Source organism: Lupinus angustifolius, chromosome LG13, assembly GCF_001865875.1.
Source record: "Lupinus angustifolius cultivar Tanjil chromosome LG13, LupAngTanjil_v1.0, whole genome shotgun sequence".
NCBI lineage: Eukaryota > Viridiplantae > Streptophyta > Magnoliopsida > Fabales > Fabaceae > Lupinus > Lupinus angustifolius.
The window spans coordinates 15,870,909-15,886,410 of record NC_032021.1 but is presented as its reverse complement, the minus strand read 5'-3'; the positions used below and the strand labels follow the sequence as shown (position 1 = coordinate 15,886,410).

General features: G+C 34.1%; 2 protein-coding genes across 5 annotated transcripts; both read right to left on the bottom strand.

The window, feature by feature from the left end:
• LOC109363637 lies at positions 4,431-5,182 on the bottom strand. The gene is made up of 2 exons (XM_019609891.1): positions 5,010-5,182; positions 4,431-4,977 (listed from the first exon to the last, which is right to left on the bottom strand). Exons 1-2 carry the CDS (start codon positions 5,180-5,182, stop codon positions 4,431-4,433), a joined length of 720 nt encoding a protein of 239 aa, XP_019465436.1.
• LOC109325721 (probable 37S ribosomal protein S5, mitochondrial) lies at positions 6,719-13,955 on the bottom strand. 4 transcript variants are annotated; one of them, XM_019558242.1, is made up of 9 exons: positions 13,830-13,955; positions 13,046-13,140; positions 9,741-10,813; positions 8,390-8,440; positions 8,205-8,312; positions 7,661-7,756; positions 7,421-7,519; positions 7,272-7,331; positions 6,719-7,144 (listed from the first exon to the last, which is right to left on the bottom strand). In XM_019558242.1, exons 3-9 carry the CDS (start codon positions 10,776-10,778, stop codon positions 7,079-7,081), a joined length of 1,518 nt encoding a protein of 505 aa, XP_019413787.1. In that variant the 5' UTR covers positions 10,779-10,813; positions 13,046-13,140; positions 13,830-13,955; the 3' UTR covers positions 6,719-7,078. The 4 variants fall into 4 exon arrangements, with proteins under 4 accessions (XP_019413787.1, XP_019413788.1, XP_019413789.1 ...); XM_019558243.1 differs by having other exon boundaries at positions 9,741-10,802; XM_019558244.1 differs by having other exon boundaries at positions 9,741-10,806; positions 13,070-13,140.

Genomic DNA, 15,502 nt, shown 5'->3' with positions numbered 1-15,502 from the left:
AATGTGTATATATATATTTATAACAACCATTTACTGATGTTTTTCTTAGTCAACTTGTTCTTGTGCCAAACACCAAAGTCCGTGTATGTTTTCAAATATAGTGTCAGCAAAAATGTTGTTCACTAATAATTTATGTTTTAAATAAGTTAACCAGGCTCACTTTGGGACAAAACAGTAACATCTTATTATTATTTTTTTGGTTTTTCAATTATATCTTCGTACTTGAGGCAATCATGTCTGAGCCGGAATATCCACATGTATATAGGCTAATTTTCCTAGTGGGTATTTTTCCATCTACAAGACTCAAACCTAAGATCTTGTTTAAGGAAAATCAAACATGTATCACTTGAACCAACACACGTTGATAAAGTAAATCTCATTTGTAATTTCCTATGGAAGACTCCAAAAATTAGGTAGTATTTTGTATCATAAACTAATACTAAAGCGCGTTAGCCATCAACTTATGAGTGTGAACTTGACTAAATCTTGTGTGAACTACTCATAAGCAAAGCGTAGGAAAATCTTTTTTGGGTAAAACATGGGAAAATCTTTCACATTAATAATTATTAGAATAATTAATTGACATGTAAAATTATACAAATCATTTCTCCTTCTTGCACTTAGGCACATCACTTTAGAGAGTAATGAGTGTAATTTGTTGGAGAATTTGAAATCAATTCTATTTTTGATGCTTGGTTTCTTCTAATGGCTTTAAGCCACCGTGAGACAGAGAGGAAGAAGATGATGATGAGGGAAAGTATTTACAATGAGAAGAAGAAGAATTAGAGACTAAAGTGAGAGAGAAAAGAGTGTATATTTCAATTACTTGCTTTACAAGTTTACACACTTTCCTTTTATAGAAGTTCATAACAACTCAATTGGTTATGACTTTCTATGTTTAGTAAGTTTCCAACTAACTAAACTAACTATTACAAAAGCAATGAATTACAAATTCTTAATACAAAAATCAACACTCCTCCTTAATTCATGCTTTCTATACTAACTATGCCTAAGAGAGTCCTTTGCCTTTCAAAGTCTACCTTCTTCAAAGGTTTGGTTAGCAAATCTGCCAATTGTTCTTTGGATTGACAGAATTCTAGCTTCAATGTGTTCTTCTCTACTTGATCCCTTAGGAATGGAACTTGGTCTCAATGTGCTTGCTTCTACCATGGGCTACTGGATTCTTTGCTAGATTTATTGCTGATTTGTTATCAACAAATAACCACATAGGTTCATCTTCCTTCTGCATCCCCAATTCAGTGAGCAATGCCTTCAACCATACTGCTTGTTGACCACCAAAGCAGGCTGCAACATACTCTGCCTCACACGAAGAAAGGGCAACTATTTTCTGCTTCTTTGAACACCAACTTATTGGTGCTTCACCAAGCTTGAATAGATAACCACTTGTGCTCTTCCTATCATCCTTATCACCACACCAATCTGCATCAGTGTAGCCATGAATGATGCTTCTTCTACTGTTCTGTTCTGTGTCTCTTGATGCAGGGAACAGAATGCCCAAGCTCATGCTACCTTTGAGATACCTCAGTATCCTTTTCACTGCTGTTAGATGAGTATGTCTTGGATTTTCCATATACCTGCTTACTAGACCAACTGCATAGGCAAGATCAGGTCTTGTATTGCATACATATCGAAGAGATCCTATCATTTGTCTGAAGAGGGTTGAATCTACTGCATTATCTTCTGAATTCTTAGTGCTAGAGTTGCATAGAGTATGTCCAGTTTCAATTGGAGTTGAAGCTGAGTTGCAATCTAGCATTTTGAATCTTCCAAGTATATCAGTAATATACTTTCTTTGATGCATTAGTATACCTGCTTCAGTTCTGAGGAATTCGATTCCAAGGAAGTATGAAAGGCTTCCCAAATCAGTCATTTCAAATTCATGTTTCAGCTTTTCTTTGAACCATTCAATCTCCTCAATATTGTTGCCTGTGATAAGCAAATCATCCACATAAAGGCATGTAATGATAGAAGCTTCTGTAGTGATCTTTCTTGTATAGATGCCATGCTCATTGATGCATCTCAGAAATCCTAGCTTCAGTAGGAATCCATCTATCCTTTTGTTCCAAGCCCTGGGTGCTTGTTTCAAGCCATACAAGGCTTTATGCAGTCTGTATACTTTGTGCTTCTCTTCTGGAATTACAAAGTCAGGGGGTTGTACTATGTAAACTTCCTTGTCTAATGGACCATTTAAGAAAGCAGATTTCACATCCATTTGACTAATGTGCCACCTCCTTGAGCTTGCTATTGCTACTACAAGTCTTATGGTTTCTAATCTGGCCACTGGTGCAAAGACTTCTTCAAAATCCAGGCCTTGCTTCTGTAGAAACCCTTTTGCTACAAGTCTAGCCTTGTGCTTAGAGACTGATCCATCAGGCTTCAACTTCACCTTATACACCCATTTGACTAAGATAGCTTTCTTATTTCTTGGCAAGTCTGTTAGCTCCCATGTAGCATTCTTCTCTATGGAGTTAATTTCTTCCTTCATTGCTTTTATCCAGCATTGCTCTTTCATTGCTTGATCAAAAGACACAGGCTCCATTTCAGCTAATAGAGCCATATGCACAAAATCTCCTTCTTGAGTGATTGCTGAGTCATCAAGAAGTTCATAATCTCTGAGTCTTGGTGGCAATTGTCTTGTTCTTTGTGGTCTTTCTCTCAATACAGCTTGATCATCATTGTTTATTTGAGCATCTTCTTCTGTTTGTATGTTATCCAACATCATCCTTCCTGAGTTGTTGGATGTCTCATTGGATTCATTCCAATCCCAAGCTTCTCCTTCAATGAATCTTAAGTCTCTGCTGTATGAGATTGTATTTGTTGTAGGATTGTATACCTTGTAGGCTCCTGTTGAATGATAGCCTACAAAGATCAATTTTTCTCCTCTGTTATCAAGCTTGCCTCTTTTACTTTCTGGTATGTGCTTGAAGCATATGGAGCCAAACACCTTGAGATGTTTTGCAGTTGGTTTGTGTCCTGTCCAAGCTTCTTCAGGAGTCTTGTTCACCAACCTCTTTGTAGGACATCTGTTCAAGAGATAGGTTGCTGTAGATATTGCTTCTGCCCAAAACTTCTTTGGAAGTGACTTGGTCCTCATCATGCTTCTTGCCATATTCAACAAGGTTCTGTTTACCCTTTCTGCTGCACCATTATGTTGAGGAGTATATGGTGCAGTGATCTCATGAGTTATTCCTTCTAATTCACAGAAGTTTTTGAACTCATGAGATACATACTCCCCTCCACCATCACTTCTAATCAGCTTTAGATTCTTGCCACTTTGTTTTTCTGCTTCTGCTTTGAAGATTCTGAATTTGCCAAACACCTCAGATTTCTTCTCTATTGCATAAGTCCAGAGTTTCCTTGTGAAGTCATCCTTGAAGGTCACAAAGTACTTGTTTCCTCCAAGAGACTTTTCTTCTAATGGACCACACACATCAGTATATACAACTTCAAGTGCTTGTGTGGTCTTAGTTGGAATTTGTGAGCAGAATGTATTCCTTGTTTGCTTGCTTGCTAGACAATCATCACACACTTCATTTGAGGCTTTGAGAGTAGGTAATCCATGCACAATCTCATCCTGACTCAAGTGCTCTAGACTCTTGAAGTTTAGGTGCCCAAATCTTTGATGCCAAATCCATTTCTCATCTGCTATAGACTCCAAGCATTCCTGATCAGCTAACTGAATGCCAATCTTGAAGGTCCTATTTTGGGCTAAAGGTGCCTTCAAGATTAACACTCCCTTCTTGTTGAATACCTTGAGCATCTTTTCTTCTAGCCTCATTTTGTATCCTTTCTCAAGTAATTGTCCAAGACTTAGAAGATTAATCTTCATTCTTGGCACATATAGCACACTTGAGATGTATGAGGTTGAGCCATCCTTCTTCTTGATCATCACCTTGCCAATCCCTTCTGCTTTGATTATGCTGTCATCAGCAAACTTAATTCTTGTTTCTACTGATTTGTCTAGAGTTACAAACCAATCTTTATTTCCTGTCATGTGGTTAGAACAACCTGAATCAAGATACCAACTACCTGAACTCTGGTTTGTTACCATTAGCAAAGCATTCTTTGACTCATTTGCATCTTGAGAAGGATCAATGCTCCTTGCCATCAGCAACACTTCTTCTTCTGATTCATCATCCTTTGCTAGCCTCACCTCCTCTTCTTTGTTTTGGATGACCCTTTTCTCTTTGCACTCAGATGCATAGTGTCCCCAATTTCTGCAATTGAAGCATTGGATCTTGCTCTTATCCTTCTTGCTCACTCTTCCCATCTGATTGTTCCACTTCTTGGTTTTACTGTTCTCACAACTATTGCTTTGAGTTTTCTGATGTGAATTTAATCCAAACTTGCCAGTATCAGATTCCACTCTCCTACCACCTTGCCATCTTGCTTTGTCTTTTCTGAATTTCTCATTCTGCCCAGGGACACTCTTCTTTCGATCCAAGCTTGCCATTATCAGATTCCATTCTCATACCACCTTGCCATCTTGCTTTGTCTCTTCTGAATTTCTCATTCTGCCCAGGGACACCCTTCTTCTTGAATTGAGCACTCAAGGCTTGATCTGTTTGTCTATAACTCTGTCTTTCCATAAATCTCTGCTCATGCACCTCCAAGGATCCTTGCAACTCATCAACTGATAGAGTGTCAAGATCCTTTGCCTCTTCTATCACTGCAACTACATGATCAAACCTTGGATGGAGAGTTCTGAGTATCTTTTCAACTACATGTTGCTCAATTGGTGTTTCTCCACACCCCTTCATTTGATTTATCAAACTCCTCAATCTGTTGAGGTATTCTGCTATGGATTCTTGCTCATCCATTTGCATCAACTCATATTGCCTTTTGAGTGTCAGCAATCTCACCTTCTTGATCTTCTTTCCACCAGAATAGTTCTTCTCCAATATCTCCCAAGCTTCCTTCGAGCTTGTTGCAGCAGAGATCTTCTCAAAATTGGCTCTGTCCACACATTGGTGGATCAAGAAGATTGCCTTGCAATCTCTCTTGTTTGCTTCCCTATACTCCACTGAGTTTTCACTGAGTTTTCATCAGCAATTGGCATTCCTCCTTTCACTACATCAAGGCATTCTTGAAACCCAAAGATTGCCTTCATTTGAATGCTCCAATGTTCATAATTCTTCCCATCCAGAATTGGAAGATTCATTGCAAAGCCATTCGTATTGGCATTCCCCCTTTCACTACATCAAGGCATTCTTGAAATCCAAAGATTGCCTTCATTTGAATGCTCCAATGTTCATAATTCTTCCCATCTAGAATTGGAAGATTCATTGCAAAGCCATTCGAATTTGCCATGCTTCTACACCTCTGATTTCCCTTCTGGTTTTGCAACCTTGATTCTCAATCTGTGAGCTTCACTTCTTGAAGCTTCTTGCACCCACTCTTGGCACTACCACAGATCCCCGATCCTTGAAGCTCTGATACCACTGTTGGAGAATTTAAAATCAATTCTGTTTTTGATGCTTGGTTTCTTCTAATGGCTTTAAGCCACCGTGAGACAGAGAGGAAGAAGATGATGATGAGGGAAAGTATTTACAATGAGAAGAAGAAGAATTAGAGACTAAAGTGAGAGAGAAAAGAGTGTATATTTCAATTACTTGCTTTACAAGTTTACACACTTTCCTTTTATAGAAGTTCATAACAACTCAATTGGTTATGACTTTCTATGTTTAGTAAGTTTCCAACTAACTAAACTAACTATTACAAAAGCAATGAATTACAAATTCTTAATACAAAAATCAACATAATTAATCTGAATTTCAAGAGATGTCATAGTAATTTAATCTTAATTAATTATATCTTAACTACGATTAACTATTTGTAAATTTGCATGTGAAATTTGTCTATCAATTCACTCATATTATTTTTTTTGTATGAAAGGAAAATTTCTTAACTTCACTCCATTTTGTAATGGATCAAAGTGTGTTTATGACAATTTACTATGTTTTTTATTTTGATTATATTGTGTGTCATCCGTCATCTAGAGAATACTCAAGAGAAAAGTTTTGATATATACTACGTTATTAATTATGATAATAATCTTTTCTCAAAACTTAACGAAATAACTGAAATTCATGTTTCATTGGACCAATCAATAAGTTTTTTTCCTCTTTATTACTTCCATGAACTCGTTCGACCACATACTCCAATAAAAAATATGGAAAATTAAATTATTATCTCAAATATTTTAAAACATAACAACCTACAAAATAACAAATATTTAAATAATAAGGTAAACTCAAATGTTTTATTATTTCTTATCTAAAAAATATATCATTTCATGATTTTATCGTGATATTGTTATCAACTAATTTCACTCATAATTAAAATGGTTTTTGGGAATATGTTAATCTTGTGTAACCTCTTTTACATTTTAGATTGTTCCTTCTACATTATTATCTTTATTTGTGAGTTGAATTTTGAAAAGGAAAAAAGAAATTGAAGACTTCAAAATCACCTCAGTGTATTTCATAACTCTGAAATCTTTCATTTCCATTTTTTTCTTCCAAAACTCATCACGCAATCAAATCCTAGTAGTTTTCAACCTTGAAATGTTAAACTAATATATTTTGGATGCAGAAAACTTCATTCTGCATAAGCTGAATTTCTATAACAAAAATCAAGCATGTAGATAAAATGCCACATTGAAAAACGAAGGAAAAATATTACAGCGAAATAAATCTTTCTGGATTATTGTTCCATATGCGTTTAAGAATAAATAGTTTAGTACAAGAAAATTTTCATTCCCAATATGTTGACAGGAAGATGCAATGGAATACAAGACCCAAAAAGGCGGTCCAATGCACGAGGTTATTTGTGATAGTAAATGTATAAAACCTTAGCCCAAGTGGAGAGGTTGTTTCCAGGATTTAAACTCGTAACTTCTTAGTCACTAAGCAGTAACCTTACCATTATGTCGAGGCTCACCCTCTAATCGAATACAAGACTACATAAACATAAAATGAAATGGAAAAAACACAGTTTGGACATGAAATGATGGATAAAAACAGATTCAATGGGAGGACCTTCAGGAGCACTGAAGTCACAGCAAATACTTCTCGACAACAGTCCGGCCAGTCTTCCGTTCCATATCCTCTGGCATTTCGATCTGCGATAAACAAGAAATGATGCATATAATATCACAGAAAAGAATTAGAAAAAATTATCCGAAATATTTGCATTGCAAAATTATCCGAAATATTTGCATTGCAGCCCTAACAATTCGAGTTACTAACCGCATTAAGAGCTTTGAAGACAGCCTTAACTGTATTATGAGGATTTCTGGAACCAACAACCTATCAAGGAAATCGAAATTAGAGAGCTAAGCTAACCCGAAAATAGCAGGTACCTTTGAAATAATTGAATTTATAGGGAAGTCAGTTACCTTGGACTTGACATTCTTATAACCAGCTAAATGCAGTATGGTTTGCACTATTCTGCCAGCTTTCATACCTGTTGTAGTTGAAGCAGGCCAAAGATACACCTACGGAATAATGTCGATAACATGATATTTAATATAAGGCATACAACAAAACGAGAACCAAGCCATAATCTCAATAGATGTTGGTCGGCTACATGGATTGAAAGACGCATAATGCAAATTTAATATACGGAAATTGAGTACCTTGGTTTTTTTATAAGATGTTTGCACTGCATGTGCAATTGTGTGCTCCTCATATCTCTCCACGTAATGCAAATTCTGAAAGCATTTCTCATATGCCTAATTGATAGTCAAATAGATCATTAATTCAGTATGCTATCAGAAATTAAAAGATTAAACTGAATTTAACACAAAGCATTGGTTCTTTTTCTTTTTCCTGTTTTGAGATCAAAAAAAATTGAAGCACTTTCATGATACTTATTGAGAGCAGTGTTTTAAAGCCTATAGTCAAGAACACAGATTTTTAAACAAAATTTAAAACATTCTAAATCATATTTCAGATTAATGCATTGAAAAATAAAAGTGCTTAGTGATTCAACAAATCAATCACCTCAATTAAAAAAAAATATTTAGTATAAAATCTACAATAAAAACTCATCTCTATACAGGTATAGGTTGAGCAATGAAATTGTGAAACTTCTCAACATTCAACACAGCACAATTGGAAACAAGCTTGCCATACTATCTTGAGCAGAACTTGAAAGAGCTAATAAGATTTAGTCGGTACCTTCTGAAGGGCAACTGGGACTGCAGGACCTTTGGCTTTTGCGAAACCGACAACACCATTATAGTTGCCACAAGCTAACATGGCAGTGTATTTAACAACTTGTCCTCCCTAGATCATGATAAGAAACAAATTAAGAATGGGTGAGAGAGGGAAAGTACAGAAGCAAGGACAGATTTGTGGAGTACCTTTGTGACTTTACAGGTTCGATTTACATCTATCAACTTTACGTCAAAATTCTGGCACAATATACAACAACCCAAACAAAAAAAAGCGTAAGTAAGCTTTATTGAAAGCACAAATACAAATATGTAGAATAAGTTATACCAATGAGCAGAGCTATGAAAGTGCAAAACATATGGATCATTTAGAACTTTTATGTGCAAACTACAAGAACACAATGTGCTCGAAAAGGATCAACTTATTATTTTGTGTTTGATAAACATAACAAGTTCCATGAAGAACAGTCAAAATAGACATTCAATGACATAAAAATTTGAAATCAAAATTTGAAATCAAAATTCCATGAACAACCCATCTCATTTAGCATACTATTATTGAAGGAGAAAAGCAATAAAATATATAAACTAAAATCGGTTGAAATTATATAATTTTCATTTTTATGAGTGCTTTTACTAGCTCAAGATTCAGTTTTTGTGCTTTTTAACTACTGATATTGTTACTTGTTAAGCTAAGGACCTCCTTATTCAGCTGGATTTTTTGCAACGAAAGAACAGATTAAGAGAGAACTGAACAGTATAAAAGCATGAAGATAAGAATTCCTGAAAAACTAAAGAAAAAACAAAAACCGAAAATACATAGTCCAAAATTAAAAACATAAACATGCAGCAATGCATGCCAATCTCTCTAAAGATCTGCCAAAGATACCCCTCTAAAAAGGCTGGGCAGAACACCATAGAAGCTAGAAAAGCTATTCTATCCCAAATGAAAAAAGCTAGGCTAACAAGTAAACGGGACGCACTGATAAAAGTTTAGCAGATATTAAATATAGTGAGTACGGTACATAAGGTATACCAAGATATGGCCGAAATTCCAAAATAACAGGACAGGAAGCTAACTCTATAACGGGTCTGTCAAATAAATATCTTCGAGGTTGTACAGTAGATATCAAAATGTGTCTCAATGCAGTCACAGATTCTACAAGCAAATGCAGGGATAATATAGACTGGCATTCTTGTAGCAAAGGTTGCTTTTGAAAACCCTTCAAATATGCAATAAACAATGAAAAAAATATTTGTACAAAATATATAACTGTCCAAAACTCCAAATAGTAGCAGTAGCACTGCTGGTTTTCATCTCATATGTGTTTTACTTTGTGAGCCACGGGATGTATCCTCAAATGAACAATTCAACAATTATACAAGAAGAAGAAAAATGAAGCTAAAAATCATCAAGGAAAAGAAACATCATTAAGTTGCCAGGGAATTTTGTTTTGTTAAACTAAGAATAACCCCAAAGAAAATTAGGAAACTCCAATAAGCAACAATGATGAAAAAAATCAGACATGTATGTAAATACCTTTCGGTAAAGAGGCCTTCTTTTCTTCTCAGTCAAATCATTTCTCTCCTCTGCAAGATCTCTGATCTCTTCCTCCAAAAGCTTCCCCTTCTTTCCAAATGTATATTCAAGCTCTGCCAGCTTCTCCTCAAGTTTCTTATCAATAGCATCGAGTTTCTCTAGTAGTATATTGTCCTTTTCTTTTTGATCATCAAACTCTTCTTCAGAATCAGAATCATCTTCATTATTAGCATCATCTCCTAGTATGATTTGCTTCTCCTTTTCAAAGCCAGAGTGTTGCAGGGCGTCCACAGTAGGCCCTACCTGTTCGTGCTGAATGAGACCGTAGTTGGCAGGGTTCTCAGGATCATAAGCTTCCTTCCACTGCACCAATCTCATTGCCCTGTTAAGCTTGTGCTGCAAAATGAATTTCTCTTTTATGTCGGTTGCTACCTTGAGTCTATTCATCAGCTCCCCAATAACCCTGTATTCAGGACGAAGCCTGAAATGCTTGTGTTCAAACTTGTCAATTCTGCTCATCCACTTGAAGGCATCATCAAGTGTCTCAGCATCTGTGAAGTTCTTGAGCAACTCTTCGTGCTTCTTGAATTTCCTCTCAAAATCCTTAAAATTCTTCTCAGTGGCCTCTCGGCTAAACCTCTCATCATCATCTTCGCTTTCGGAATCAGATGGTTCTTCATAGCGGTTCATGTCAAGGGAATCCTTCATATTCTGCTTCTCAAGCCTCTGAATGAGGGGGCCCACACCCATAAAATCCTCTTCATGTTCGGCATCAATGTCAGCAGTGTCCAAACCAGCCCTTTTCCTCTGATCTTTCTCTCTAAGCCTGTCCTTCTCCACTTCATTCAGAAGGTCCTGCAATATTCTACCTTGGGCTCCAGTGGAATAATGAGACTTTCCAAGGAAAGAAGAATTGGTGGATATGGTAGTGCTTGTACAACTGAACTGTGAAATTGCAGAATTTCTGCGCAGATCGGTGGCATTTCTAAACCTGAAGATCTGCCTAAGACCATGTTTGCCATATCGAAGATAACCCATTCAGATTTCTCTCTCTCTTAAACTCTGCACCAAAACTTAAAATAAACAATTATTCAGTATCACCAAGCCAATGAATTTTATTGCAATTGTGACTGTGCGAGAGACTGTGTGATGATATGAAGTGCAAAACATAACAAAACAAATCCTATGCTATTTTCAATTGAGGGGTTTGGAAGGTAAACTTCTCAGTTTATCTAAACATTTTCATATTTGATAAATTTTTAAAACGAGATTACTAACAGCCTTAAATATAAATAACAGGCTTCACCTGCAACAATAGATGAATGATGTAAAGAGTAAAACCCAATAGACGAAGAAGGCAGAACAGTGTGGGAACATAGAACCGGAACAAAAAGAGAGTTTTTTTACCTGAAAACAGAGATTGGGTAGTCACTGGAGTTAGGTGGTCGCACCAGATTTCAATGGTTGCCGGTACTGGTGTGGGTGAGAGGGGCGAAAGGGAGAGTGCTAGTGAGAGATATATCTGAGTTAAATTAGGGACCAAGTGTTTTGGGGGAATCCCAAATAAAATACCCCTCATAAAACCCTAAAATTCCAAAATCATCACCATGACCCGTATTAGGGTGGAAATAGGTCGATAAACTACGAGAGGCCTATTACTTGGCCTATAACAAGTCAGGCTTTTTAAAAGCCTATTTAACTTAATGGTCATATTTTAGGTCATTAAAATACATATTAAGTGTAACATGCCGATCTATTTAATTATATTATATAATAATATTTATATTATACTATTTTAATATAAGAATATTTTTATATATGAAATTATAATATAAAAATATATACAAAATATAATTTAATTGTTAGTGTTAATGGACCTATTTAAAAGCATGTTTGTTAGTCTATTTAAAGGTAAGCTTGTTGGCCTATTTATAGGCCTTATAGCATAACAAGCCTTTAAATAGGCTAACAGGTAAGTAGATCAGGCTCAGGCCCACGCTCCTATATGCTATACAGGTTTAGACTGTTCAAGGCAAAGTCTGATCTAGTTTGTTTCCCCCCTTACTCGATACCTCTCTACCACCATGGTAGCACTCAAACCTTGCAACAAAAAAACATCAAATTTTGGCTAGAATGCACCTTGGTGCAATATGATATACTAGTCTGGATTCTAGAAATACTAATATGGGTTTGAGAACCCCATATACTTGCATTAACATATTTTGGCCAATCAAAAATACTAAATATATGCTACAAATTTTACAATTTTTAGAGGACAATAAAAATTTAAAGATTTTATGGTTTTACATTATATAAAGATAAAATTAGATAGATAGACATATCAACCAAGCTTTCTCTTTTCATCGGGATTTTTTCGGCTTAGAACCATTCTCCAATTTCTTAGTTTTACAAAAAGATTGGTTTAAATTTTTTATAGCATTTCTTTAAGAAATTGGGTAACTTAATACACTAACCTTGTTGCTTTTTATGATGTCTCATGAGTAATGCAACCTATTTAGGATTGACTCTCTTCATATGCATAGGCTTTTTATGTTAGATACACATGGTGGTTATGCTTGGGGACTATTATTATAATATTTTGGTTGAAATGGTATGAAGACGAACTTTCGGTAATGGCATGAGCATAAGTTTATATGTGCAAAACAAAATACTTTCTTGCATGGTGTTTGATTGTAAAAAAGGAAATACATGTCTTCCTAAGCATAAGAGGATCAAGATACCACACTTTCAAATTATAATGTGTTTTATAATATTAGTCCCTCATGAGTTCGTCACAGATTCTCTGTAGCATATTATTAAAGAGTTAGCTTCACAATTATGTTAGAAAAAGAATGTGTTTTAATATAGTTGGAGAAAATCATAAAGAAAACTCATTGGCAGAGTTAAATTCATACTTTCCTTATTGTTAACTCTACCATAATTTTTATTATAGGGATCAGAGTGCAACACATTTGCTATTGGTGTCAAAACAACACAAATAACAAACATATAGAAAGAAATCTAAAATGAGATTAAGCAGTATTAAGCAAAGCATGATCACATAAGTCATAACAAATTCACAAGAATTGAGTCATGCAGCTAATTGTTTTAACCAGAATCAACAAGAGTTCAAAACTTTGCATGCTAACTAAACTTTAGTGATTGACACAATGACGCTGGAGAGAGAATGTCATTTGGTACCTTTAAATTTATGAAGATTGTAAGAAACAGAACATGAGAGCTAACTCTATGATAAAAAAACGGCATACAAGCAATTAAAACTGTGGTAAAACCATGAAACCAACCTGTTAATATTGTTCAAAATGAGCCAAAATGACGTTCGCAGCCTTCAAGATTTATCAATACTCTCATGAGCTTTCCTAATAGAATGAATAAAAATCTGCATACCCAAAAAGAACAAATCCAACATTTCAACAGTTGCATAAGAACAGACTAACAAAATCCACACGAAAAAACCAACAAAAAAATGAACAAATTGCATGGCAAAGCCCAAAATTACATTTCAACCCAAGTAATAAATCCAAAAATCCTAATTCCCAAAATCCCATTTTTAACCCACTTTCAACTGCATGTGCTCCCAAAATCTCTCAAAATAATGTAGGGGAAGCAGATTAAGACGTGAAGGAACAATTTCTCTCGATTATTTCGATCGATTTTACACTTGAGTTACTCACTCTCTACCTGCAAAGTAAGAAAGAGTTTCTAGCCTTTACCTTCATGTTTGCTTCAACTTTTATACAAAATAAATAGCCAAATTTCTTCCCCAAAAAAACTACACTAATTAAGTTCCTATAAGACAAAAAAAATCGAAACTTTATCCCCAAACTCAAATGAAAATCGAAATAATCCCTACAATTTGTCATAGAAAACTAACTTCACCAACATTTTAAGATTATGGATTACAAAGTTGGGATTTTTTCTTCATAATTTTCCAATTCTCATCAAGTACACCATTGGAGAGTGCTATTTTTATTGGGTATTTATTTTTTTAATTTTCAAAAAAATAACAATATAATTTCCCACACAAGTAAATGTGAGAGAGAAGAGATCTAGAGAAGAGTTTATTACCGTTAGTGGTGGTGGTGTTGGTGGTGGTGGTGGCGGTTGTGGTGGTGGCGGCTGACGGTGAGAGTGAAGGGATGGGAGGGTAGGGTTTAGTGAGATAGTAATACTGAGAGAATGTATTTTAAATATAAAAAAAATGCAGTTTTAAAACTTTACACATGTTTAGCAACGAAATATTTGCAAAATTAATAAAAAGTAAATATTTAAAATTAAAGTAATGTAATTTTTTCAACAATTCATAATTTTCTATGGAGATGTAATGTAAGTAAGCTTTGTTATAAATTATTTTTATAAAATCATTAAAGATTGAAAAATCTATATATCTCAATTATAATTTAACTTAGAGGTGTCAAAATAGGTGGGTCGACTCAACAAGTTTGTCAAAGCCCGAAAATTTATAAGGTTTCAGTATCATATTATGTACATTTTATTAAATCGAACTTTTTATCTAGGATCAGTTAGAATCTTTTAAAATCAGGTTTGGCTGAACTTACCTATACAAGTTCGAGCTACCCGTTATTTATTTTATTTTACTTTATTGGGACCTTTTGCTTTAAAATAAGACTTATGTGAAAATTATTTTAAAATATAATGATATTATGAAGTTATAAAAAAAATAGATAATAAATATTGTGATATGAACTTTGAACAAAAGTAGAGTATAACATAAATACTTATAAATTAAAGTGTAATATTTATACATTGTCACTATAAAGATTTGTGCATAGTAAATGTATTATTCATCATTCACTTGTATTACTTTTATTTAAAAGTTAATGATAATTAAATATAAATGGTGTATGATATATTAATAGTGTATAAATTTTTTACATTGTTAATGCATATATCTTTTTTCTTTATATATTATAATAATATTATAAACTGAATAATTGTATTACTTATCTGATTTTGTAGAATATCTTTTTAAGCACGAAAACAAAATATTGTACCAAATCAAATGAAAAGAAACATTAAATCATATAAATTTCATTTTTTATTTCTTAATTGTTAATTTAATTAGATTTTTTTTTTTTAAATAATGATGAATACAAAATTTGTAACAAAACTAAAAAAACATAATTACTTACCATAGAGAAACTTCACAAAACCAACTTTAACTAGTACTTGTTCACAATGAAAGTGATGATCATGTATTAGGATAGTGATTATATGTTGACATATAGAGTGCTTTATGAACTTGAGTCTATATTATCATTACTAACATATATTATTTTGACAATGTCCAAAGGTTTATATATTAAACTGAAGTCACAAATTATATTATGTTGGGGAGTGAGAGTTCAATAGAAATGAGAGATTTAATAAAGGAAATCCACTTATTCCAAAAGTAAGTTTAAAAAATTTACTCCACGTCTTAGTTATCAATTCTAAAGAAATCTAATGGTTTAAATCTACTCACTAATACAAAGTTCAAACCATTGGATTTTTCTAGAATTGATGGCTAAGATGTGGAGTAAGTTTAAACTCTTTGAGTAAGTGAATCTTCTCTCTTTAATAAACGGGTTATGTTAAAAATCATATAAGTGGACTTGACATCATATCTTAACTTTAACTTAAGGTATTAGATCTATGAATTTGGTTCAATTGAGCATAACAAGTGTGTTAAAGAAGTTTTAATTAATATCAAATGACATATTATTAAAAAAAAATAGATT